At 44.0% G+C, this 27,630-nt stretch overlaps 2 protein-coding genes across 19 annotated transcripts; both read right to left on the reverse strand.

Moving 5' to 3' along the window:
- Positions 1–158: 158 nt before the first annotated feature.
- On the reverse strand, positions 159–18,498 carry elmo2 (engulfment and cell motility 2). 8 transcript variants are annotated; one of them, XM_053868570.1, is made up of 24 exons: positions 18,278–18,498; positions 18,096–18,149; positions 14,937–15,006; positions 14,721–14,813; positions 14,606–14,646; positions 13,120–13,192; positions 12,998–13,048; positions 12,268–12,437; positions 12,019–12,118; positions 11,646–11,797; positions 9,894–10,059; positions 8,515–8,550; positions 8,243–8,293; positions 7,087–7,209; positions 6,902–7,021; positions 6,724–6,828; positions 6,321–6,429; positions 6,092–6,228; positions 5,045–5,208; positions 4,203–4,315; positions 4,022–4,129; positions 3,834–3,916; positions 3,692–3,769; positions 159–2,638 (listed from the first exon to the last, which is right to left on the reverse strand). In XM_053868570.1, the coding sequence occupies exons 4-24, from the start codon at positions 14,796–14,798 to the stop codon at positions 2,438–2,440; spliced, it is 2,259 nt and encodes a 752-aa protein (XP_053724545.1). In that variant the 5' UTR covers positions 14,799–14,813; positions 14,937–15,006; positions 18,096–18,149; positions 18,278–18,498; the 3' UTR covers positions 159–2,437. The 8 variants fall into 8 exon arrangements, with proteins under 8 accessions (XP_053724545.1, XP_053724546.1, XP_053724549.1 ...); XM_053868571.1 differs by lacking the exon at positions 18,096–18,149 and having other exon boundaries at positions 14,937–15,003; XM_053868574.1 differs by lacking the exon at positions 18,096–18,149 and having other exon boundaries at positions 9,981–10,059; positions 11,652–11,797.
- A 1,263-nt stretch (positions 18,499–19,761) lies between these two features.
- Positions 19,762–27,490, reverse strand: arfgap1 (ADP-ribosylation factor GTPase activating protein 1). Of its 11 annotated transcripts, none has more exons than XM_053868850.1 (14): positions 27,296–27,490; positions 26,467–26,535; positions 25,990–26,099; positions 25,714–25,885; positions 25,518–25,618; positions 25,356–25,442; positions 25,165–25,279; positions 25,044–25,100; positions 24,943–24,975; positions 24,780–24,809; positions 23,765–23,821; positions 22,682–22,741; positions 22,266–22,315; positions 19,762–21,631 (listed from the first exon to the last, which is right to left on the reverse strand). In XM_053868850.1, the coding sequence occupies exons 2-14, from the start codon at positions 26,524–26,526 to the stop codon at positions 21,298–21,300; spliced, it is 1,266 nt and encodes a 421-aa protein (XP_053724825.1). In that variant the 5' UTR covers positions 26,527–26,535; positions 27,296–27,490; the 3' UTR covers positions 19,762–21,297. The 11 variants fall into 11 exon arrangements, with proteins under 11 accessions (XP_053724825.1, XP_053724824.1, XP_053724827.1 ...); XM_053868849.1 differs by having other exon boundaries at positions 22,266–22,321; XM_053868852.1 differs by lacking the exon at positions 24,780–24,809.
- Positions 27,491–27,630: the final 140 nt, after the last annotated feature.

The raw sequence follows: 27,630 nt of genomic DNA on the forward strand, positions 1-27,630 counted from the left end.
TGAGTTAAAAAAGTTATGAATAAGATTTTAAAATCAATAGAGATGAAGCCAGAGAAGAGGAGCTGGAGTGACTGTGTACTCTGAACTTGTCGTGTCAACACAGTTAGAAATAAAGCAGAACAAGAAAAGCTCAGGAAGAAGTACCCGGGCAGGAAGTAAATCCAGATTCATAGATCCTTTATTCGCACAGAACATAACACAGTTCCTCCATAAGGCATCACAATACTGAATATACACACTGGTCTATAAGTATAAAGCATTTCTGATGGTTTGTTGTTAATTATCGTCTAACAACATGTCAATCTTCACTACAGCTAACTGTAAATAAATAGTTCTGCATGTCCTGTAAAAGATGTGAACACACATGTGTTAACCTGCTTGGATTTCCAAAATCCACTTTGACAGGAGAAGCTGCTGGATAAGACTCGGAAACAAGAAAACATCTAGGAAAGAAGTCACAGGCAGCGTCGCGTTATTGACGTGTTAGCCGTTTACGGTGCAGAACACTGACATCATCATTAGGTGCCGCCCAGCTGAGGTGATCATGGTTGGAAATGTAGTTCTTCAAAAAGAAACATGACGATACGTTAGAAACACAGTTACAAGCACATGAAAGGCGTCGAACCATCACGTCAATCATTTACAAAAATATACTTCTGTGAATACAGTGGTTAACCAGTTAAAAAGGACGCTGGCTCTCAGTAGTCGTACCATCGTTGGAGAGGGGGGCGAGAGCTGTTCCTGTTAATGGAGCTTTGGAATGTGCCACTGTCACTCAACTCTCCTCATTCATGCTAGGTGGCGACGGAGAAGCCTGTACCTCTAGCTAAGTAGTGCTCCCTAAAAAGTTTGCTCTGGTCTCCAGATGAAGACTGAGATGGGTCAGTACAGGTTTGCAGTGGTACCATTCTGAACAGAGGCCAGCATCTAAAAATGGCCAGTACCCGAAGACATTTTGACCAAAGGAAGCATCATCGATCAATGCAAAACCCAAGCATGAACGATGACGGAGAGTAAAGTTTCAGAACGGGAGAACGGTAGAGAGGCCCTGCTATAATACTGACAGGAAGCGGTACATGGAAGTCAGTCGAGGAAGAAGAGTGATGGAGCAGGAGCCACGCACTGGAGGTCCTAGATAGATGGCTGGAATAGAAGTGCCAATCATACGTCATAAGCCAAACACGAGCCTGAACACTTCAGTTATCAAGCCTGCCAGGTCTCGCACGGCTGAACAACATTCGGTCAGACACACTGACGGGCCTAAGGCCTCAGCGTACGACGTGTTGTGTTGAGCTGCCTTTTACACCACTGAACTCACATTATTCCCTGCACCATGTGCCGAGTGGTTTTGGGCCCCAAGATCATACTCTGCTGCTGCTGCACATCTGCCTCAAAAGAACGGGACAAAACCTCTCCACACAATCTGTCTGAGAGGGTCAGACAGGACAAGACATCTATCCCAGCTTGCCTTGTGAGTCTATGGTCAGACGGCAGGGTCGACATGCACCTGTCGCTCAGTCTGCACCTGCAGTGCTGGGTGCAGACGGTGACATGGTGCTTTTGGTTGACCACTTAAACCTCCACACATTCATATGTTCGTCACATGACAAATTTCTTGTGTGTGAGCAAAGCATTTTTCTCTCACAGGACAGAGAGGAAACGTGTGTCAGTTAAACCATTCAAGTACTCTGTGGAGTGTCAGTGAGTCGAGGGGTTTAGTAGAAGCACATTCACACACAATACATTCATTACTAGCTGACTAGACAGTGTTATTCCAGGAGTAAATCCTGGGCGGTCGCTGCAGAGTCGAACATGGATGATTTACATGTCGACCAGCATTTGGTCTCTAAACCAGTGGAGGGACGTCGCACACATTCATCGTTGGGTTTGCACTGAGAGCAACATAATTGAATCCGGTGGGAACGTTCACTGGCGCCTGCCGATCACAAGCGTGTAATGCGTCGCATCATTTAAAGCCCAGCAGATCAAACACTAACATCCAGTAGTGTCTGAGGACGCACATCAGTAATGCATGGAATGTTTGGGGTTTTGTTGTTGTAGCGGCAAACAAACACAGAAGGGGGAGAGCAGGCGAAGGGGGCTGAATCTCATGTTGAGTGACATCTCGTCCGCCAGAAACATTCACGCGGCATGATTAGAGCTGGACTGGAAGCTGCTTCATTTTCCGTTGCCACGGAAACTGCTTCACAGCGTTTACATGAAGAATCTGAAAATATCATGATCTCAGGTCTGAAGTGGATCTGTACAAGGGGAGCCAGAGAAGACTGGGATCAAGATCACTAATAGTCAAGTCTCTAATTCTGACTCGGCACCCTGACCTCTGACCCCTGACATCCAAAAGAAACAAAACACACACACACACACGGGTCCTGGCCTAATACGATCCATGCACACACTGGCCCCTCACACACACAACTCAGCTGTAGTTGTAGGTGAAATTATAGGAACTAGGCTCCTTTGGCACAGGGGGCGGGGCTTCTGGGATGGTGATGTTCTCCAAGTCCAGGAGGCGGAGCTTCATCTCCATGCTGATGAGCGTGTCGAGGTCACTGCGTGTCAGGTCGCTGCCCATCTCTCTACCCAGCAGCGCACACAGCCCGTCAGTCCAGATGCAATACTGAAAAAAAACAGACAGGATGATCTAAGCCGACTTCCCAAGTTTTCTGGGGCACACCAGGACGTTGTTCACTGTTCTGTTGTGAGTCTCTCCTGGATGACACGGGAAAATCCACCTGCCAGAACCTTTCCATGTAGGATCTCTGTGTAGCCATCAAAAAAGCCCCGCCACATCTGTCCTGGGGCTCATCTCCACCTCATCTTTTTCAACCAGTTTTTTTTTTTTTTTGCTGAAATCTAAAAGGTGACTTGAAATGAATTCTCATCTCATGAACCAGTCTCTTCGTGAAAGACGGGTCTCTTTACACAAGCGACTTATTGTTAGGAGATGTGGGTCAAAACTGAACATCAGTCCCCTTTTCATTATTGGAGATGAATTTCAGCACAAAGCATCCCAGTGGGTCTGTATTGATTTTATGGCTGTGGATATGCACATGGATGAGCATAACGTGCTGCGAGCTAGTGCTACCAGCCCGTTCCTATTATCATGTCGTGAGTGCTCTTCTGTGACTGCAGTTTGAAATCGAAAAAAGACAAAGAAAACAAATGTTCCACTTCAGAACGTGGTAAAACTTGAAAATGAAAATAAAAGCAGCCGTGTGGTCTCTCTATCACCATTGCCATGGACAGTCACAGCATTGGAGGAGACTCAAATTAGGAATGTAAAACAAACTGGCCTTTCACAGTAACTAAAAATAGTTTTCAAACTCGTTTTCCAAGGCCAGAAACACCACAGCCCACCATGCTCCCACTCTGCGAACTCATTATTGCAGCAGTGTGACCCTTTTAAAAACCTTTTTCACCATTATTGTCCATGAGCATGTCATACACCGAGAAGCTCTTCTGAATTCAGACACCATATTTGAATTCCCGGTTGAAGCCCATGTTTCCCTCTAATGTTTGTTTTTTTTGGATGGGATAAACCTTTGAGGAGTGATGGCCATTTGAAAGCCACATTCAAGTGTCGTCTGTAGGGGTTAAAACTCACTTCTCCAGATCAGGATGCCACTGATAATGTGGTTCTTCACAATAGCTGCAGTTCAAGTTTACTAACCTCATACTTGTTGGGTGCAACAAAGTTGAGCGTCTCGTCAGGATCGTAAAGGACAGAGAAGGCCAACTCCAGCACCTCCTGAAAGGCAACAGCACGTCTGAGTCGGGACCGTATGACAATCACACGTCACCAGAAGTGATACCTTGTTTTGCTTCAGTGCACTTTTCTCTTTCATGTGGGGGCAGTCCTTCCCAGTCACCACTGACTTGATATCAGAGACAGGTACTGAGCACAACGCCAGTGAAAAGACAGTTGGGTCAGAGTCTCGAGCGCCGTGACGGTAACGGCACGTCACCGTGCCGTGAACTGAAAGATGAAATCACGTCTTACTCTTGTCGCTGAGGAGCTCAAAAGGCACTTCACCCTGCGGTGACTCATCCAAGTCCCCATAGTGCAGCACTTTGTGATTCAGAGAGAGTCTGCAAAACCAGAATTTCTCTGCAAACGGAGCAGCAATGGAGATTAGCTTATTGGCATCAGCACACTTTGCTAGTGAGACCGGCTCGTGCACCTTGCCTCCGGCGGTTCCCCAGTTTGCGAAAACAACTTCCTTCACATAGCCGATTAAGCCGCTGCTGCTTGATGAGCTCCAGGATCTCAGGCTGGATTCTCTCCCGCAGCTCACTGCGACAAAGAGGAGAGAACTGCAGCAGGTCAGGAGGGTGTCGTCCAGACATTTTTTCAAGGTTCACAGAGATGGAGCCAGAGTGCAGACAATCACAACTCTCAGGGAGTCTGACAGCTCACGCGGGTGACAAGAACTATCAAAGGAATATGGCGCTAGATCTCTGCCGCAGAGTCCTGCAAATGCGTCTTGGTTATTGGACACTCAATACATGTTTTTCTTTGCTCACATCACCTTTTTGCTCTCAAAATAATCCCGGCGCTCGCTCAACGTTCCATAGACACGTGCCAATGAATCGAGAATTTTAAAGATGCACAGCCGTCTATATCATGCTACGTTGAGGATTCATTAGATGTGTTACGTAACAAATCCCAACATTAAGAAAACTTGTAAAAATATAAGTAAGTTGTAAGTTGTTCTCATTGACTTGCGCCATTTTTATTAACTTACTATATCAAGTCCTCAAGACCCACCTTCCTCCCAATTGTAACGTCTTGTGATTGGTGGAGAAGTTCAGCCAATGAGAGCAGACAACCTCAAGCGGTAGCTCAGCGATTGGCTGACTTCGTGGCACCTCTGTAGCTGCATGTGTTTGAGCGAGTGAAACCCAAGTTGAGAGACCGAGCACCAGGAATATTTTGAGAACAAAACATGTGATGTGAGCGCAGAAGACACATTTGTATGAGTCGGTGGCAGAGATCTAGCTCCATAAAGAAAGTGCTCCTCACATGATGGGCGGGGACTGGAAGTCATCCTGGCTCATTCTCTCCGACTGTCGCAGGCGCAGAATTTCAGAGTAGTTGAGGCCTCTGAGTTTGTTCTTGAGTTGGTCCAGTGACGACGGCTTCATCGCCAGAGCTCTGGTGATCTGCTCTCGGACCACCTGCATCACCTGGTGGAGTGTGAAAAAGGAGACACCCTGAAGCGGAGCAACGTTAAAATCCCTTGCTATTGTATTTTCCTCTCTATCTACTAATACGAAAGTCTTGTGACACAAATCCCTGGATGATTCACTCTTGTGTAATGTCCAGCCGGTTGCCATGGTAGTGGTCAAAAGAAAACTGACGCTCGCTCAGAAATCATAAGCGCACGCTGCTGAGTCACATTTGATGGCACCTGCTGGACTGGTGTCACAACATGTTCATCAGAGCTGCAAGCACTTCATGTTAACAACAACACTGACGGGTCAGCCTAAACTGTGACAGTTGCGGTTCACTCTAACACATTAGCATGTGGACTGATTCGCAGGTTTTAAAAGAGAAACACTCAATCACAGTGCCTTATCGCTAAGTGCAACAGTGGATTGGGATTCACAGACTTCCATTTTATAAGCGATAATGAGTGTAAAACGCTGTCCAACATTCAACAGGAAATGCTTCCCCTCCTTGTATTCTATATTTACCGAGACATCACACTGCATTAACACGCAGGATTAAGATCACGCACATCCTTTGAAATCACTTAAACGCTCATTATAATCCAGTGAGACCCAGTCAGACACGGGCGTTCATTCATTTGCAAATCCTCTTGTACGACATGAAACAAAAGGATGGGCGAAACAGCATCACGAGTTTGACTCGAACCATCATCCGGACCAGAATTTGTGGATTGCACTTGGGTTCTCCTGCCTTTCGGTCCACGCAGGAACGTGTTCTGAACAAGAGCTTCAGTGGTTGAATAAGCCAGAGTCTGGCTCAGACACAGACTTTCAATTTAACATGCGGCTGAATCAGGGGCTGATTCATGTTGAATGGCCGAGACCAGCGTGGACGAACCTTGTTAAAGTCCTCTGCAGTGGCTCTCATCTCCTTCCAGGTTTTATTCAGCAGCTGGATGCAGACGCAGAAGAACTCCTCCCACGCTCGGTCGTGAGTGAAGAACATGGGGTGGAAGTCGTTGCAGCCCTCGTTGGCTGCCAGGAGAAAAGAAACGGACGAGACAAAGACACAAGTTCAACAGGCTGGGGGAGAAAAAACAAAGTGAAGATGGAGCTGAAGTACTTACGCAGCTCTCCAACCTGAAGAATCTCACACAGCATTCGAGTCAGCTCGATGGCACACCGGCCAAAAGGACACTCGTGCTTGTCTTCGCGGCTGCTGTTCTCCAGAACAATCTTCACAAACAAACACAAGGTTGGCTGCCATTACCAACAAGAACATTTTCTTTGTTACAATCGTTCTTTTCAGCTGATCATTTTTTAATGATGAGCCAAATTTCTGGGACCAACAGCAAACACAATGAAACTGATGAAATGAACCCTTCATTAGCAAATGCAAACTGAGTCCACAAAAAACAACTTCATAAAAAAACCCATTCTATCTTTAACTGCGCTGTGTGGAACTCTGGGTCATTTATGGTTGGATTATTTCATGAAGCACAGCCGAAGAAGGAAGCTCTGAGAGCCCACCCGGATGTAGGTGTCCTGGTGCGCCTTGGCCAAGTACAGCATGTTGTCCAGCGCCAACATCCCTGGAGGGGTTTGGGTGAAGTCCATGGCTGGGTTGATGTGGTTCTGGAATCACACGGAAACACCACGGATTAAGAGCGTGACTCATTTTTTACATTCATTTGCAGCATCAACTGACGGTGAAACCCAGCATCTTGTAATCCTTGGTGTACATGGCCTTCCTCTTCTCAGTGCCGGTGGGGTCGTTTTCACCGTCGAAGGCGATCCGGCGCAGCTCGAAGATGATGTCTCTCTGCGTCTACAGAATTACACCGGTCACCACAAAGCATTTTTCAAGCCATTTCAAGCCTAAGTAGATTTTACCTGGTCATTCGGATCCATTTTGGTCATCATCCGCTCCTCCAATAGGTTGAAGGTCAGTACCTGCAGCACGTAGAGCTGGTGGGCCATCTCCGCCTTGATGGGCCGGTTTCCTCTGATTATATGCTGGAAGGTAAAGGTCGAGGATTACTGTGGGACAGGTCAAAGGAGGTCACCTAGAGGTTTCTTACCGACCGGCACAACTTAAAAGCAACGTACAAAAGTTCATTTATGCATTATAATAAACACACTCCGGTTCCCTCCCACAGCTCCAGAGGCCATTCATTTCTCAACAGATCCAACCACAGCAAGTCCTCCACCTCTCCACAGCCGCTGCATCACCCATCAGGTGGTCCTCCTCTTCTTTATCTCCAACATCCACGGTCCAACTCTGTCTATCCTCTCCATGTGTCCCAACCCCCTGTGTGTGTGTAGTGTGTGTATATATATATATATATATATATATATATATATATATATATATATATATATACACACACACGCAAATATATATATATATATATATATATATATTTGCGATCTGCAGCGGACCAGCAACCTTTCCAGGATGTCCCAACCTTCAGCCTACCAATGGACAACACTCTCCCACCCGTGAAGACCCAATGGTACCTCCCAATGGTAACTCCAGCGAATCAGCAAATGAAAGCTTCCTTCTATGTTAATGTGATATGTACAGACACACTTTACTAGATTGAATCCATCATAGTCTGTGAGCTTGTTTCATAGCTCCCATGTTCTTACAGTGTAATGAAGATATGAACGAGGAAAGGAACTGTGTCCTCCAGGAGAGATCGTAATAGTTCAGTACACCTGAAGGACATTAGGAGTATCTTCCCGCTACTGCTCATTCTCACTGATGCAGGAGCTCAGTGGTGGGTGTCACAGTGCTCTGGCAGGCTTCTCTCACATTAGCGGCTTTGGTGTCATAACTCTTCCTCTTAACATCAACCCTCCATCCGCCAGAGGGAAGCCAAAGACCCATTAGCAGCACCATTATGATGGATTTTTGAGCCATTTTAACATGTTTCTGGAAACCTTTTCTCTCAAGTGTACACTGTTAATTCACAGCCACGTAAGATCTCAGAGACATCAGACAACAACATTAACTGTAATGTCTCCCCACATGCTCCCTACTCACATTGAGGATGATGGATCTCAAGTGTTTCTGCGCCAAAGTGCTCGCCATTTCCTGCGAGCATCGAAATAAAGGCGTCAGTCAGATGGATTTATTCAATCAAACCAAAGCAGAAAATAGAATGAACATCTGAACTTCACAGAGGAGAACACTTTATTTTAGCAGCGACACTTGCAGAGGGGAGAAGCTGCATTCCTGTGCACAAGGAAGCCACAACTACAGGAGCCAAGACTGTGAGGTGAAGAAGCTGAGATGCTGAGGGCCCGAGTACTCACAGTGAGGGGCTGCTCCAGGGGGTTAGTATACTCTTCCTACAGGTGGGAGGGGGAGGAGGGGGCGAGGATGGAACGGTAAAAGCGCACACATGGGACATGAGATACAGGAATACACGACACTCATGCAATAAGAAAATTAGAAACCACTGACACACAATTCACAAACACTCAGACTGGTCTCTTTGGAACAACATAAAAAGCAATTCATGAATTGAACATTGACGCTGCAGTTGTTACGAAGCCTAACATTTCTACATTTTTTCTACACAATGCATATGTGCACACGTCATCACGTTGATCCTGAACTCAGCTAGGATTGGTTTTACCTGGAGGTGTGAGGAGAAGTAAAAATGAGATTGCAGTCCACTCCAAGTGATTCATGAATGCATGGTAGTAAAGGTGATTTACTTTTGCTACTCACCCAGTGTTTCATAGTGCCATCTACATAGACATGTGTGTGAATATGTGAACAGTTCACTGAATGTGTCTGGTAGTCGAGGGTCAGTTATCAGAAACTGATGTCAGGGTCCTTTTTTCATCCGTCAACGTGAGGCCTTTTGCAGGTAAAATGTGTCTGCAGCCATTCCAACATCATCACATTAGACAAACTCTGAACGGCTCAATAGAGCAGCAGTAAATACGGATTAAAAATAATGTGGTTGAGAACCAAGATAATCAATAGTCCTCCCCAATCCAAAACAATCCACAAGCTTTTCCTCTTCGATAGCAGCAACATTTCCTCTACCTCACATCACCACCATGGTTTTGACTTGATGACAGGAAGTATCATGCACATGGACCACCGTGATGGTGGCAGGAGGAAACAGCTAGAGAGGAATGACAATGCTTTCACTGGCATGTGTGAAGCTGCCTTTATCCATCAGGTCACCTCCACATTTGAAATCCCTAATGGAGGATATATTTACAGCCTGGCTTTTGTTCAATGTCATCAGTTTCTGGGTCCATTGTTAGTCATTTTACTTCAACTATTACTGCATGAGCTCCGCCTTTATCTGAACTGGCGTTTCATGCAGGCCTCCACTGTTGCGTGTCATGTTTAATAGCTAGTGGTTTTGTTTTGTATTCTGTGAGATGCCAAGCACATAGTTGGCACTGACATTTCTTCAGACATCCTCATTCGAGGACGGGTCCCAGGTAAAATTAGCCCAGTCAGAAAAGCACTGAAGACAGCAATAAAGCAGATTGAAAAGGCTTCATTCTCAGCTAAAAACGTTTTCCCAGTTGGCAAGAATTTATTTTTAAGTGCGTCAAACTGCTGCTTATTAGTGTGGATATAAAAGAAGAGTGAGTGCTGTTCTGAGTGAGTCAGAGCGATGCCTATCACAGCCATTAAAGCTGGCAGACAGACGGCGACTCACAAACGTCTGATGAGAGGTGTCAGTCATGGGTGGATGTTCTGGCTTCATCTCAGATGACAGTCTATCACTCGTGACTCGTGAACTGACCTGACGTCTGTCCTCCGGAGCCTTCAGGAAAAGAGCATTAATGAGGGCGATGGCGTAAGTCTGGATCTCCTGGTTGGACCTGGAGAAGCATCAAGCAGCAGAACAACCAGTTAGAAGCAGCGTGTTCTGGGCCGCACACACGACTCTTTATGTCAACAACCTGATGGAGCTCAACACCCGATTGAGCTGAATGCTAGTCACTCACACAGAATAAGTCACGGATTAGCCAGATTATTTTGACTGAATATGATTTGAGGGATTTGTCACATGCTCTCGTCAGATGGCTCGCAGTAGAGACTCGCCTGCTCCTTCACATTACGAGGGTTGCTTCAGTGAAGCAGGTGAATTATTCACAGCTCCTTATCTTTCTCCTTTAGTGTCTGAGAGCTCAGCATCCAGCAGCACGTTTCACTGCCAGCACCAAACTATTTGTCTTCCTTTAACAGCCTCGGAGCCTCGAAGGCAACAATACTTTGCTTGTGTTTGATGGTCTTGTTCTGAATTACAGATATTTGGTTGGGTTGCAACTTTCAGGCGGAGTAAGAACCTGCTCTCCAGCTTCATCAATCATCTAAAGGAGTGTTGTTCCCATCTCCAGCAAACATCCATCACCTTGATCACAGCTCACTGCAGCGCCAGAAGATGAAAAGAAGGTTTGATTCTCTTTTTTTTGGGTCATTATTTCAGCATATTTCAGCCATCGAGAGCCACAAGAGACTTTGCCGTGATTGGATAACCACTTGTCTTTTTCGATGGAGAAGATGCATTTGATTTTGATGAGAGATGTAGAGCCCTCATCTCTGGCAGGAACGTGGCAGTTACTTGAGTGAGTGAAGGAAATGGAATTTGATTGATGTAAACACAGCACTGGAGGACACTTGTGTTTACAGCTTATTAGCTACCAGGCAGAACAGCTGCCATTCTACAAATATTCAAGTGAAATTTTGGCTTTAACTATTTTGAAATATTTCAATGAAGTTTTTCATTTTAAATAGAGAATGCAATGTGGTGGAGCGAAGGGAAACCAGTCTTTTAAACACACAGTAGTTTATTATGGTACCTTTTTGTTGGTTTGTTGCTGTGTGTTGAATACTTGCAAGAAATAACACACACCAACTCAAGTGAAAATGGCAAAGGCTGTTTGTGTATTGTGTTTGCAGCGTGATGTTTTTAACTTTTGGAAGAGTAAATGACTCGTGGAAACAAGTCAAGACATTGTTTGTCATCGATCTTTCACTTGCTCAGGCAGGAAAGTGCTCAGAAACTGTGCACTGACTTTGTTGAAGCAATTCAATTAACAATTTTCTAAGCTCTTTCAAAATCCATGGTCCATAATGTTTGCTGATGATAGAACGACATTTTCTGAGGGAGGAGTAGAGGTTTGGGGTCAATACTCAGAGATGAAAAAAAGAGTGCAGCAAAGCGCGGCGACTAGTGTGATGTGAAGGTGAAGGTGAAGCTTTACAGGACCTGATCTTCAGACATGAGATCAGGGGGAAGTCAATGCCACGGCTGAGCTCATCTCCTCATGAGAACATATTTTACTTCCATCTTCGGCTTGAGTTTCTACTCATTTTGAACAACACAACAACAGTACACATCACCAAGCCCCCCACCCCACAATGTCAGACTGCAGGAAGCATCTGTGCGTGTGTGTGTGCTCACACTTGCAGGTGCCCGATGAGCTGTCCCACGGTGATCTCCTGCGCCACACGGTGGTAAAGGCTGTGACTGTTGAGCACCATGCTCTCCAGGATGGCCAGGGAGCGCTGCAGGATGGACACGTCCACCATGGGCTGGTTGACATAGCCGGCGATCTGTGGGAGGACAGCAGGAGAATCTGACCCACACCTGACGCCAGAGTGGAGGATTTTTTTTTCTCTGAACTCTGAAGGCCGAGCAGGACTTGCTCGAGAAACACCCATTCACACGTTACACTGTGTTGCTAAGCGACGACACCCACTCATTTCAGGAGGACAGGAAGTCAGCGCTTAAATAAAGTCCTATGAAACACACAGAGCCGGTGTTTGAGAGCTACCTGTTTGATGAAGGAGAGCGAGATCAGATCCCAGGACACGATCCCATGATCCATGAGCTCAAGGAAAGCTGTGAGCGTGAAGGCCAGCATTTCACCGAAGCTAGTGGAGATAAAAACACTTGTGTGTTTGCAGTTCATTATGGGACTTGTAGTAACTTATCATTAAATGAGATCAAGGGACACGTATTATAACGTAGTGGGCTTCAGGTGTGAGGTGTCTGGGTCAAACAAACAAAGACAACGTCTCACTGAGTGCCGCTTTCGACCAGACGCGCCAACGTTCCGATCCCCTCCATGTTGATGAACTCAGTGGCGAAGGTGGGGTCAGCTGACAGCTTGGCTAGCTCTTTCAGAGCCTCGAGGCGAGCGTCGATGCCGTGCGACTGGATTCTCTCCAGGAGCTGGCGAGCAGCACGACCCTGTCGGGAGCGGAGCACGTCAGAGACCCCAGCCTCGGGAACAACACTGCTAACTGTGTAAATCATCCTTCAGTCTCACTTTCATTTCATTCTGTTGAAATCTGTCAACTTGATTCTTGACAAGCACTGGGCTGAGAAACACTTATATATATTTTACACTTTCAAATTGTTTTTTTTGGCTAGAACATGGCACTTTTGTAGACGGTGTGTTGAATAAAATGATTAAAACTGTGTTGTTCTTTTGTGCTCGCTCTCAATAGAAGGATTGAGAATTCACCTTGACTATTGATGTGAATGAGAGAAAACCTATAAACTTTCACTTTCTTTTTTCTCATCAGGTTCCAGAGTGGCTGCAAGGAAATCTTTCTTCGGAGACCCACAACCGAGAATCTCCGGGAATTGAACCTACGACCTGCTTGTGCGGCTGCAGCACGACCCACTACGGCACCGTGTTGACGAGATAAACTGATACAACCATGTTGCAAGTAAAAACAGACCTGAACTTCAATAAACAAGGACATGAAGACAGCAAACATCCAAAGCATCCAGAAGTGACTCACCGGGGAAATGGCCAACCGAAGAATGGTCCCATTTTTTATTTCACCACGACCCTGAAACAGAGTTTTACAACTGATGTCTACGAACAAGACGCGGAGTGTGCGTCGTGTGTAAACACGCTCACCTGCTCCGTGATGTACAGCTGCGGGCCGTCGGCATAGCGCAGGGCGAACTGCTCAGAGCCGGACAGGGACCACCTGAAAGCAGTGAGTTTCATTTGTCATTAGTCTCATCACTCAACAAAGATTCCACACACATGGTGAACTTATTGCAATGCGGCAAAAACAGCGAGGCTGCGAGGCTGCTGCAGCTGTATTTACACAAGTGGGAGACCATCCAGGAGAATTACTGAGGAGGCGTGCAGTGAAACGCCACTCCTGGGAGAAGAACCCACAGCAGAGAGGTGGACAAACGGCCCTACAAGAGAATGCATGACCAAAACAAACAGCGCAGTTGTGCCCCGGTGAGCGATAAAACTGTGTCTGCGTGGCTCCGGCTCTGCCGCGCTTCGAAGCACGAGGGACTCATCGCAGAGCGGTGGCAGAAATTAGCTTGTAATAATCTTACCACTGTTCTCACAGACCTCATGCCAGTCAAAAGATTTCACACTCTTGTGTTAATTCCGGTTGTTGTTATGCTTCTTCCGTACATTGAAGTGTGCCACCTTTAAGTATTAGACCATGAAATCTCATCGAGAAGTGTGTTCTATCATTAGCAGTGGTTCTCTCTGATGGACAGCTATTGGACTCAATGCTCCCTCAGTGCAGTTACAAGTCTTCCCAGCAAATGGTTAAGTTTCTCAGGAACCTGGAGACTTCTAGAAGCCAGAGGGCAGACAAGATCCCTGCACCTGTGAGCCGCCGTGCACGGGACATGTGGACTTCCTCCAAGCTACACGTCGCCAGGAGGTGCTCCACGTAATGAGAGACCACTGAGACCACTTCCTGTTCATTCACCAAAACAACACGCCGAAAGCAACACCTGTGAACGCCAACTTCTCTAAATCAAGTTGCTCTTCATCTCAAATTGATTCACGTTCTCTAAGGGGCTGCATAGCGTATTCAAGTTTTCACACCTTTCTGCTGCAGCTCAGCAGGATGATATCCTCCGCTGCTCTCACCTCTCTGTCCAGTTCTAGCATCTCCTCATGTGTTCATGTCGCAAAGTCACTCTGTGATTCTTGATCTCCACATCCCACTGAGTCAAGGCTGTTATTTAGGGCCCCTGAAGTTAGGGGTACAGGGCTTCCTGAACAGACTGAGGTTCAAAGGTCTTTTGCTCAGTTAGTTCACGTAAAACAGCATAAAAGCATGACTACAGATGGGAGCCGTTCTGAGCCATGAGACTGTTCTGAAGTCAGGGCACCTACAGGAAGTATCTATTACCTTCTCTTTTGAGCCTCAATTTTGGATCATTGTACTTTTGACTTAGAGTATTTTTAAATACGTCAAGGCATGTTTAAGATGCTGGAAACAGGAGAAGAACAAGGACATGAAGGTGTGAGTAGAGGAGGAGACTTCTGACCACAGAACAAACATGTTGAAGCAAATACAAAAAACAAATACTATTGAATCACTTAATGTATAAATAAAGTAAAAAAGTGGACTTACCCATCACAAACCTCGCGGATAATCGAGGTCAAGGGTCGTTTCTGTGAAAAGAAGTACACAGATATAGAATAATGAAAGATTTGCTTCATTGGCCGAGTCAAACACTCGGCATTACCTGGTCCATCTCTATCAGCTGAGCATTGGCACCGGGCCACTCGATCGCCACCTTCACAATGTCAGCAGGGGGCGGCATGGTGCTTGAGTCTCACTGCAGACAGTTTGGGATTCAGTGAAAGGTGAGATGTGGCAGGCCACACAAGGAGCAAGGAACACACAGGCACAGCGGAGGAGCATGTGGGGGATCAGACCAACCATAACAGCAGGATTTTACCTGAAGATGAGGCGCTGGCTGGAAAAATCGCACCAAGAGTTCTGTGGTTTTTATCACTCCGTCAACACTGCTGTCGAGAGAAGCACCAGGATCACATCAGAACAGTCTTATGAATAGGGTTATATGGCAAAGAACAGAATCATTGCAATGTCAGGAAAAAAGAAGGTTGAAGAAAGACATCCAGTTTTGAACCATCTTTATTAACCACCAAAAACTAGCTCTTTAAAAGAAACATTTTCTATCGTATAAACAAATGTACTTAATTTAAAATAAACATTTCGAATCTAGTTTCTACAATAACAATAGATATATATTTTTGACATGTCTAATTTACAATGGAAAGTCATTTATTTCTCTTAAATTTCAAAGAGGAAAATATCCAGAGTATCTTACATTAAAATAAAATAAAAGATGCCCTTGGAGTAGCTTGGGCTTGCAAAATGGTTTGGTGACCCCTGACATATAGCCTTCCCTCACTACTGTGGACCTTTGGCTCAAGAATCCAACCTATTAAATATCACTTCTGTTTAAACCCTTCCATTGACGAAACAATCAATACACCGTTTTTTAAAATTACATTTTTATACACGTTAACATGACTTACTTTTAAGCAAGATTGTGACGACAAACAAAACAAATCGAGTGAAAGACTGTGTGCTACTGAACCCCAAAAGATATGACACATCCAATTTTTAAATGAACAGATTATGAAATAATGTGTTTTAAAACCAAGGCTGTTTTCTGTTTTTCAAGGTTTGGTTCTGTAAAGATCAATTTCTGAACAGGCATAATGGAAACTCATAATGGAAATTCATCAAGCTTCATGATCTGAATCGAGAGTCTGTTCCAAAAACCACAGATCTCCAATTACGACAGCCAGACCACTGAGATTATTAAGTTGATGTGAGCATTTTATCATTCACGTGCAATTACTTTCACAACTCAGGAGTGGCAGCTTCACTTAGAACAATGGGAAATCAAAGCTTATCTGAATCACTCAGAGTGGGTGGGATAAAAGAGGCATTCATCCAAACCCAATCAATAAAATCACTACGAGATACAAGCGTGTGCTTCGTTGATGCTGTGTGTTTGTCTGCTCCACACAGGTGAACAATGACCAGCCCAAACTCAAACTGGGTTTGTGACAGCAGTGAGCCTCCTGCAGCCACAGGACCTGCCACATTAATATGTGTCAAAGAACATGAAATCTCCGCTGACTGGAGGTGCAAAATGACTGTCCAGCCATCTGCTCTGGGCTGATAAGTGTGCGGCGCTGAAAGCGGGATGTTGAAGAACAGCTCTGCATAGATGGAAGAGAAACCATGCTCTGATGTTCAGGCGCTGCCTTCGAAATCGAATGTCATACAACTGCATGTGATGACTGGACACCAGGGCCACTTTTGTTGCTCGACAGGAGTAGGGTTTTCAGCACCTGGGTTTGTGTCTGTCTTCAGATACTGAGAGCTGAAAACGGTTGCCCACATCTAAGCCCGAGCTAATGGGTGACCTCTCTCTCTCTCTCCTCCTCGCTCTTGCTGTCAATCACGATGGAGTGGGATGATGGGGACAACAATTTCAAAATGACCTTGGAGACATAGAGGGTTTGTGCAGGAGAAAGTGGCTACAAATCCCAGAAGGACGGGGATCGTCCTGTAAATCTACAGTATGTCTTGACTGATGTTCATTGTGAAGCGACATTATATTTAATTTTTTAAAAAAGAATTATGAAACAAACAAGATACACAAATAAGGGTGCAAAATTGTGTTATTCAGAATCAGAATCAGATTTAAATTTATTGCCATGGTCAGTGGGAAGCCCACCAACTAGGAAAAGTGTTTTGGAATAAAGTGCTGACAAAAAATAAATAAAATAAAATAACAACAATTATTATATTATATTATTATTATATTAGGACGTCCTTATTCACATTCATTACATTATAATAACTATTTTAAGTTAGGCTAAGGACATGAAATCAGAAACATAAAAAAAAAGATCAACAAGTTACTCTTCATTCAGGTACTTTTCCATTCCATTCCAACCCTGAGTTTGTCAGGGTTTTAAGTGACTAATAAATGAAGAGGAAGAGAGAAGTGTCATTCTGAAACCAGACTCTTTCCTGGCCTCTTACTGAAGTGATGATGTCGGCAGTCGTGACTCTCCATCTGCAGCAGCTGCCCTTGGATGGAGCGAGATTCAATCAAAAGTTACGCCTCTTGTTGAAGCGTAAATAAATGCATTCTCTCGGGCACTTGAAGAGAGAATCACAGTGATGATGGAAGAAGAGGACTGAAGAGTTGAAGCCAAACGCTGCATTAATAACATCGGCGTTACACAACTGTCACACCAATATTAGTTATATTAGTGTTTTGTTTTTTTCAAACTCTTCTAACAGGCTGGTCCGTTTCAATATAGTTGTCCATGACTTTACAGCAAGATCAGCCTGAATACTGCATCAACCTCATGAATCAACCTGTTAAGATGGACAGCTGTTCCAACTGTGAGGAACAGATCTAAACAGTACAATTTAGAATGGCATCAGCTGATAAAATCAGGGCAGATCTTTGAGGCAGCTCCTTATTTGGTGCCAATATTCATCATTAATAACTGAACAGAAGGAAACTTTGAATCGAAGGGCAGAAATAAATAATGTCACGGTGAGTGTAAATTTGAGCCCAAGCATTTCTATGACGCACAGACGCTGACGACTGAATAGATCCGATGAAGAGGTTCGTCTAATTTGAGGCCAGCGTCTTTGTTTCGGGGGAGTGTGGTGTGTGTTCGGAGTGTGAACAGAACCAGCACATTCTTCAATGGAGTCCACGCCGCGGTAGCTTAGCAACAGGAGTTTCGCAGCTTTAGCATTGGAAAGAAGCGCCGCAGCGCCGTGGGACGCCCTCTGCTCCCCCACCACATGCCCCCGCGCCTTTATTAAAGTGCACTTTGTGCTTCTAGTTTCCAGTTGCTCGAGAATGAAGAACTTTTACTGACGCTAGAGAAGCTACTTAGCTGCGAGGACGCGTGTACTAGCGCCCCCTCTGGTCAACCGGGTAGAGAGCAGCGGTGGGTTGTAAAACATCCAGATTTACACCTTTTAAAACGCATCGAAGTAAAAAGATGATGATGTCGTTTGGCTAATATAGCGGTGCTTTACTCACCCGGGGGGTTGGCATCGTCAGCATCGGCCTGCTTAGACCCCAATAGGTCGCTTTCTTTCATGGTAAACAGGCGTTCGGTTGGATATGTGAGTGGAGGGTGACACCAGACATCGACGCCGCAGCAGTGAGAGTCAAAACAAGCCAACAATGATGGAGAAGCAGAGAGACGATGCTGAACTCACCCGCAGTGATTCCTCAAAATCCGGTCCAACTCTCTCGCCGTGCTCCGCGCTCCTCCATTGCAGCAGACGTCTGGCTCGAATGTTGGACTGGTGTTCACTCGCCCTGCGGCTGGGACATCGATGGAGCCTCCAGAACCGCAGTTGCGATCAGGTTCCACGCCTTCGAGGCGGGACGCAGTAAAAATGTCACCGGCTGTGGTCCTCCATGTGTGAACACCCGTCTGGTCCTGCTGCGAGGAGGAAGCGCCTCTGCCTCTGCAGCTGCGCCTGCGCGAACAACCCCTGGCCATTTCATCCCGACTCAACAACAAACATGGAAAGGCATTTCACGAAACTTATTTCAGGTTTCCTCCAGCGTCAATGTAGCTTGAGTCAGACTGCATGTTTTCCCCCTTAATTGCCCCTAGGGAACTCTGATTTCCACCCACAGACTATAACCAGGCAGGGGTTAACTGATGCCTCCAACAGGTCGAAGTTAAAAAGTAAGTCATGGACCTGAAATGCAGAAAAACTGATCTATGAATGTACAGGAGAGAAGGTCAAAGTTGCAGCCAGTGTGTTCATGAAGGACTACAACACGACATTCTACTGCCACCTACTGGTCATTCACACAGCCACCGTTATTTATCCCAAGTGCTGGGCTGCACATGTTCTGGGACAGTGAACACGGTCCCCCTCCACCATCTGAAAAACTGTTCACACGCTCCCTTCTTTTCACACGTGGAACAGCTTGACATCTAAGAAAAAAACGAAGAATCTTTCTCTGGCCCTTTTGTTCAGAAGAGGGTTTGCCTGTCACCACAGAGCTTCCCTCAAACAGTTCCACACACAACAACTGCAGTGATGACAAACTGAACCAGACAAGGTGCTGAGCTCAGGTGTGCTTGTGCTACCTCGCTGAGCCAATCAGCATCCAGCATGGCAAACAGCGACTGTTGAGTCTCACCTATTTTAAAAATAAAACAACACCTACAGGCAGCAGAATCCCACAATGTGATGACAAATCTGTGATATAATTCATTGTGAACCAAAAGGTGGCTAGTGCAGTCCCTCAGATTTAAGCTCTTCTGTGGTTTCAGTAAAAACAAATCGTCACACCCTCAAAAGCTGGAGTACCCTCCTAAAATTTAGCAACTATTTTCTACTTTATTTGGACCATTGATGCAGACTGGCCATGATAACAACAACTGGGTTACACACATAGGTTTTTGCACATTGCTTCCATGATGTAGAATAATACAATCCCACCTATCAGTGCCACAGAGCTTTTAAAATGGCAATTATTAGTCAGACTTAATGTCTAGTATTAACAGTTCTAATATGGACCTGCATCAAGCCCCATAAAGATCCAGAGAAGTGGATATTCAAAAATGATGACATAAGGAATCACAGTGAACAAGGATGTTACTAGTTTGACTTCAAATGCGGCACCACTTCCTCGAGCACATGGTAGAACAAGAAACATATTGATGCCTGAATCCAACTGCATCCACAGCACAACACGTTTTATTCACCACAGAAACAATGCGTACAGGAGAGACATTCACAGCCTATTTTGCGTCAGTAACACTGGGGCAGCTGCTGAAACGGCTGCTGGGTTTCATGGAGACGGCCGCACTTGGATTCACTGATGAGAAAATATTTTCTGAGGCTCTTCAGAACTCCACGTTACATCTCATGCATGACATCAAAAATAGCATTTCTGACAAAAATAAAATAAAGTTTTGTTGACCATGGTTATTTCTCAAATGGAGAGGCACGCACATGGAGGTGATCCGCTGCTGTGGCTGGTCAAATCTGAAGTACCATGTGGCTGAAGTAAACACAGAACAAAAACACACTTCCAGACGACAGTTATCGAGAACAGATAATAGACCCGAACAAATTATCTCTTGCGTCGAACCAAAATATCACATTTGTCATTTAAACATTTGTTTCATGCCACGATGTTAAGCGATAGGGTGACGACGTTTAAACTCTCGACACCACGCACTGAACTAGACTGACGTCCACAGACGACTTTAAGGCATTTTCAAAAGTGACCACGGATGAGTTCTACACACAGGTTCCAGAAGAAGTTGTGTCACTGTGGCTGACGTTACAAGTGTAAATAAAGCAAATGAGCGGCAGCAAAAAGGAAACTCTCTCAGCACGAGCTCACTTCAGAGGTAGAAACAGGAACATGGAATGATGTTACCAGACCAGCTGTTAGTAAAGAGACTCCCCCACATGGGACCAGCTCTACAGTTAAAACACTAACAGCGTAAAATACTTACACATATTGCACTGATCATGAGTCTCACGTCAAATTTGCACCATGTCCGGATCTCATATGTTATCTTCAGTTAAAAACAAGATTATGCACGTGTGTTTCAGCTGCTGCGTTCACTACAAACAATTTTAATAACCTTTGATTGTAGTCAAAGACATTGCGAGTTAGTCACTACTGTCAAGAGCATGTCTACAAGAAAGTTGAGAAGATCATAGAAACAGGCCTGGTTACGTTTTCAACTCCCCACATGCTTAAAACCAATTGAATTTTAAATATCTTTGTTACTTAAATACAATAATAATACACTTGATATGCACCTCTTCCGTGAAGATGTGAAAAAGGAACTCAGACTGCAGGAACTCAACAGTCACATCTGCTGCAGGAAAGAAGGGAGGGGCACATTCAATCCTTTTGATGTTGAAGGAATGGAATTGAAGTGAAAGACACATTTTTGCATTGCGTATGTACAATAATATTTCTCCATGCATACTCTAGCTTTTGAACTGAAAAAGCAGTGAAGAGATTTACAAGATGAGCAGCGACCAATGGGAGCTCCTGATTTGATCCAAAAATAAATCACCTTTGAAACCTGGGATGATCATTTACAACAGTGAACATGACGGAAGTCAATATAACAGTCGACATTGAACAATCCCGACTTGTTTTGGGTGGATGGGAAACACAGGATACGGACTGGCAGAGAAGATGCTGACAGGAGGAAGGGGAATGAGATGATGCAGTGTGCAGTTTACCAGTCGGCTTTGTCCCACGTATCGTCGGCTGGCTTTGTGGGACTCTTCTTTGTCTTACCCTCTGCATTCTCCCAGTTGTTGTCCCAGGCCTCCCAGCTGTCGGTGCTGTGCTTGTTGTTGGAGGCGGCTTCGGAGCCCCAATTGTCCCAACTGTCGGAGCTCTTCTTCGCAGAGTTATCTGCAATGGTCCAGCTGTCGCTGCTGGGAGACTTCTTGGCCTTTAGGGAGTTGTTGCTCCCGAAGGTTTCCCAGAAGTCCTTGCCCGCAGGCTGGCTGCTACTGCCCTGGTATCCCTCAGCGGCATCCATGTTTTGGTAGCTATCACCCGACCTTCAAAGAAAAACCATGCTGAAATCATCAAGGACATATCAATCGCTAAAGTCACACTGGTAATTCTCCCCAATTTCTAGTGAAGCCGACCACACACTTCTGTTCAAAGCCAAAACACACATGTGGCAGATGCATGTGTTTGTGGCATTTATCTTCACAGTCCAAACAGACCTGAACGCACTCAGCTCACTTTTTGGCATTAGATCGACAACTTCTACTGGGTGATCAGAGAGTTATGCCTTTATCACTATGTTGCTCACAGATTAATTTTGGTTGGTCCAGCATTGAAACTGACTGATGAAACTCAGCGGAAGCAGCTGTCTTCAACCTCTTTTTTTGCTTAGACCGGCAAGTGTCTGCAAGTGACCGCTGGTTCCAGCGGTTTCACCTTCATCGATTGGAGCATCCCTAGTAAAAATCCATATATTAGCCGTCGCTCTATAAGCCGCAGGGTTTAACCCGCGAGAAAAAGTAGCGGCTTATAGTGCGGAAAATATGGTACACGCATTCTTTCATGCTGAATACTAGTACAGTAAGTCAAAGTGTTATCCATGATTTACAATTAAAAACTTGAGCACCAGCAGGAGGGAGTAGGGTCAGGTTATGGTTGCCATTATGCCGAAGATAAACTCACCCATCTTCTGGCTTTCCCGAGAAGAGACCACTCAGTTTAGCACCAGCTCCCTGAACCTATTGGAAACATGAGCTTCAGGGTTAGTTGAACAAACATTTTCGCAGATCTCATTCAAATAAAACACTCAGGTCTAAACCTTAGAATCAACATTGTCTGGCACGAAGAGATAAAACATTTTTAGTATTTATCATCTAGCAACATTGTTCTTTTAACTGTGGAATGATTTACTCACCAAAGGAATAAATGGTAGCAAGAACAAGAGATCACATTGCATTAGTACATTTTTAACATAGACAAAACACAAAACCAGTCTCTGTAAAGGAAACCTTACAATGGAGAGATTGCCTCACTTCATTTCTACAATGTTTGCTGCTGAGACTGGCTTTGCAACAGTGGCAGGATTCTGCCCATCATACCTTGTTTGCCAGCCCCGTGATGCTGACTGTCATTTCATCTAGCAATTTGCCATCTTTCACCTGGACGAACCAAATTCTTATTATTACGGCAGCAAACACATGAAAACTGTTCAAACAGCAACAACTGATCCAGTGAGAATTTGATTCGTCTGTGAAGCGTGTGTTAATGGCGCCGACAATCAGAGTCAGAATTATGACACTGGTGTCAAGACAGATGCAGGAGCACTCAGGTGACCCAAAGTGAGTACAGCAGCTACAATAATACAAGACTGAGAGGAGCATGTGCTGGACAGGAAACACAGAACTGCTTATATCAGCTGCACATTTTAGACAAAAGTCAAGCTTGAAAAGTGACAACTAAAGATGAACACAGATGGAGGAATGTGGTGACAATTGAAATACTGTATTGGCAAACACAGAGGTTGGACCCCACATTCATATTCACTTTGCCAAGTAGAGATATCATGTGTTGGACTCACTACTAACTAAAATTATCAACCAAATGCTCAGTTCATTATTGTGCAAGTGTATCAACGGAAGAGTAAAATATCATATGTTTACAAGCCTTGTTCCTTTTTAAAGCTCCACAGGATAAAATTTAAAAAAAAAATCATACTAAATAAATAATTGAAAAAGATAATAGAGCTACAATTGAATATACACCTACACCTCCAGTGGAAGCTGGAGTTAAAGAGTAATTTTGCGATCAGGCACCAGTTAGAACACAAATGTCTGTTTCTATACGCCTAACAGGAAATTGTCGTTTACAAAGTGGGAGTGAAATAAACTTCTCTAACAGATGGCATTCCTCATTAGCATGACCTAGTCTTATTCCTTCAAGCCCATTTCGGGACCAGACCTCCAAGTGTGTAAATCTCGTCATCAATTCCAGATGTCGTGTCACAGAAAGACGTTTTCATCTTGTCATTATGAGGACTTTTGCCTGTGAATGTAAGCCGACATAAAGCAGAAAAGAAAGAGACAAGCAGAGAGGAAAGCAGCACATTCACATCTGAAGCTGTGTAATCCCTCTAAAGCGCTGCACCCTATCACCAAATCATCGACTTCAAACATCAATGTTACCTTTTCTTGTGTAGGTTTGATAACATTCTCATTTATTGTCTGTCCTAACTCTGTTGCCTAGTTGGAAACCAGAAAGGAAAATTCACTTGAATGAAACAGTTTCACATTCAAAGTATCGCACAACACCAAGCTGCTTGTGCGGCAAGCGCACAAAGGGACATAAAGAGCCACAATGTTCCACAGCACTTGTATGTCAACACTTAAAAGACTTCTCATGCATGCACCATGCAACCCTTGAAATGTCAAGAACCCATAAAAACCATCCACAATGATGACAAATCACATCTCACAATGGCAGAACACAGTGAACACAAGGTTGACGGTAATGCTGAGGATTAGCAATTCTCTCATTTAAAAGGCTTTTTTACTTCATAAACACGCTTACTCTGACTTACTGCAGCTTACCTATCTTTTTGTCATCAGATCATTTTGCATTAACTATATTATGCGGCAGATGTGAATGATTTATCCCCATAATCACATGCCAGGTATGACTTGTTAATTTAACATTTAAAAACAAATGAAACACTGAGGGTAAATTATGCAGGCACTGTTAATAAATTTGGTTTTCAATACTGCTGTGCAGTATTAAATCAGGATATTTAGTGATAAAGTCAAAGAGAGGTTTCCTATTTTCACCAAAAACTACACAAGCATTAGTTAGTTCTTATTACTGTAAATTTCTAAGAAGTCTAATTAGTGAAAGGACAGACATTTGTAAACCAGAGAACAGCAAAGAGTGTAAACACAACACTACTGAAAATACATTGGCCAATACTATTTTCACCTGTACTAGTTAAGGCGCACTGTTTTCTGAGGAAACTCAAACTTGCAGTACAGCCAACCAAAGAGAAATGAACTTCCGTTTTCAAACCAAATAATAAATAACCAAAAAAATAAGTCAGAAATGTGACATTCGAAAACATTGTCAAATAATGAAATGATAATAATGTAGACTGGCAGACTGACAAGTGAAAGGCACGATGCAGATAAAAGCGCCATGCATCTGCTTTACCGGTTCAGGGGGCGCCTTATAGCCCCTTAACTATTCCCAGAGAGAGCAGAGATGTTAAAGTATTAAAAAAAATACGTTAGAACTTATCATTCCAAATTTAGTACGAGAGTCTCTGGGGTGAAAAATCTCAAGTCTTATCTCAAGTCTAATATCAAATTCTTACCTTTAGGGTTGCTTGGTTTGCAAGTTTTGTAGTCTGTAGTGGTCAAAACAACAGACATCATCAGTTAATGTAAACAAAAGCTTTCACTTATCGATTCTTACATTATCTTTTGCAATTGAAGCAAACTTGCTGGCTCCAACAGTGAAGCTGCTCCAGCCCTGTAGAGAGGACATACTGGTCAAATACAAATTCAGCATGGTGTGGATGTCACGTTTTTCTTACTGAATAAATTGAAGACATGGCATTGTTCAAAAAGTCCTCCTCCTTCTTTTCAGGGGTCACAGTGTTGCCGAATCCCACATACCGATTCTCTTGATTCCCACTGTAGCCACCTCCACTGAGTCGCACAAAGCAGGTCAATATTCACATTTTTCAAAAGCAAGAAAGAAAAGACACACAAGTGGCAAACACACCTCTGATAAGAGTTTACATCGTCACTTAACCAGTCTTCAAAAGCTTTGTCGCCAGATTTTACAGAACTTTGTCCAGACCCAGCGGAGCTGAGGAAAAATGAGCAGGGATTGACAGATTAAAAACAGGAATGGATCTTTCACTTGGTTTAGCTTCACTTGTACCGATGAGAGGATGAAAGGCTGCTCTTTGGTTGAGGTGAGGTCCAGTTTTTGGCAGAAGACGTCTCAATGGACCACTCTTTACCTTCTGCCAAAGTAGCAACCTGTTTGAAGACGAGTACAGGCCAATAAATTATGGCCAGTAAGAATCAGCACTGTTCTCTAGCTTTTTCAGCAGGTCATTTGATCAGTTGTTCACCTTGTCTCTAAAGAGAGCTGCAGCCCTGCTGTTGTATTTCTCCTGTAAGGTCCAGTTGGGATTATAGTCATCTTGGAGTTCCAGAAACATACGAAACTTTCCGTTTCCTCCTGCTTTCATCTTCTCAAGTTCAATGTCTTTCCACTTGTCCATCGTGACAGAACGCACAAAGCTGTAAATAGATTGTTTTAAGATTGGAACAGAAATATAATTATGCAACATAATTACAAAATAACATTTGTTGAAGACCAATTGTGTTTGCTAATAACAACACACCTGAGATGCACCCCCAGGCCCCTGTGTTTGCCAGAGCACTCCAGACATATCCATATTCCATAGGTCACGCTTACCCACTGAGGGTTAAAAGCGCCACACTCAAAGCACAGCTGAAAAAAAGTCATAGAGAAAGCCTCATCAGTACACTAGGTCAATTATTAATCGTTTGAGTCCTGCATGTATTAGGGCTGCAAATGATTATGTTGTTGTTTTTAAAAGAATTACATCATTATTGCTTTTATGAATCGAAATATTTCTGCTGCAAAGAATAATTAGAATGAAAAATCAACTGGAGAGTGGAACAGGGTTGGACCAATCATTTCTCTTAGTATTTGAGTCTTTTAGTATTCTGTTGAACTCCTACAAACAATTGCTGGAGGTGGAAAAACTCAAATAATTCAGGATTCAATTACTCTGTTTACCAGAAAAATCATTTGCAGCCCAAATGGTTTCGAGCCTATGAGTTCATGAACGTACATTGTTTTCATCTTCAGTCCTCACTTCCTTCAACACTCTTCTGGTCCTTGGACTAGCCATGTTGACCCACTGAAGAGGAAAGACATGTTAGTAAAGGTAGACCAATTGCACCCAATTCTATGTCATGGTACATTTGAAATAAGCAGTTATTCTTTTGCAGAAATGCTATCAATACTCCAGGTTAAAAAAAAAAAAAGAAGAAAACAGTATTCTAATGCAGTTGAAAGAGTCATACACGTATTAGATTTGGGAAGATTACGTTTCAGAACGCCGTCATAAGGATTGGAATTAAGCATCCATAAATCACACCAGGAAGAAACGAAACAAAACAAAAAAAAAATCACGATTCATTATTGATTGTAACAAGTCCTAACATTAAGCGCTTAAAATTCCTGCCACGAATGACACGGTGTTACAATAGTAATGAACTTATATTAACTGTCCATGTCAGACACTTTGAAACACTAAAGAGACTAAATAATCCATCCCTAAATCAATGTTTAGTATGTCAGGTAATAACAAGCAGTCATGTCAACTCAAATTTCAATGAGCGATTCCTCATTGTGTCTCAGTTGACGCCATTTAAACGCACGATTATTAAAATGATATTAAAATAACCACAATAAATCTGGGCTACTGTACTCGTGTCATCCTACGCTATGTAAAAACAAACCCTACGTGAAGGTTTACATTAAGTTACATAACATTGAGTGGATGTAAGGACACTAACCAAGGCTTTATCTAGAATATCATCTTCGGCCAAACCACTTTCGGGATATTAGAAACGAAAACGCTAGCGGTTAGCTTCAGAAGCTAGCAGCCCCGTTACCTGGTTTTCTGCTCCAATGAAGCACAAAGACGATGTTCCAGAGTGCCAGCAAGATCCACTGACACTCTAAACGACGAGTTTTATTTGGACGGACGAATGTAATAGTCGAAACACCGTGCCAACAGGTCAGGCCCACGGAAGTCAGTCAAAAAAACCCAAGCCGATGTTACACACCGGTAGCCATGTTCCTGTTTGCCTACGTTGGCAGTGCAATGCATCATGGGAGCTGGATGCATGCAAACGTGTCGCCAACGCTTTAACCTCTGTCGTCGATTTATTTGAAAACACTTCCAAAACTCGATTTTGAGTGCTGAAGTAAGTAACCTCTCTTTTTC

This window comes from Synchiropus splendidus, chromosome 6 (assembly GCF_027744825.2).
Source record: "Synchiropus splendidus isolate RoL2022-P1 chromosome 6, RoL_Sspl_1.0, whole genome shotgun sequence".
In the NCBI taxonomy this organism is placed as follows: Eukaryota; Metazoa; Chordata; class Actinopteri; order Syngnathiformes; family Callionymidae; genus Synchiropus; species Synchiropus splendidus.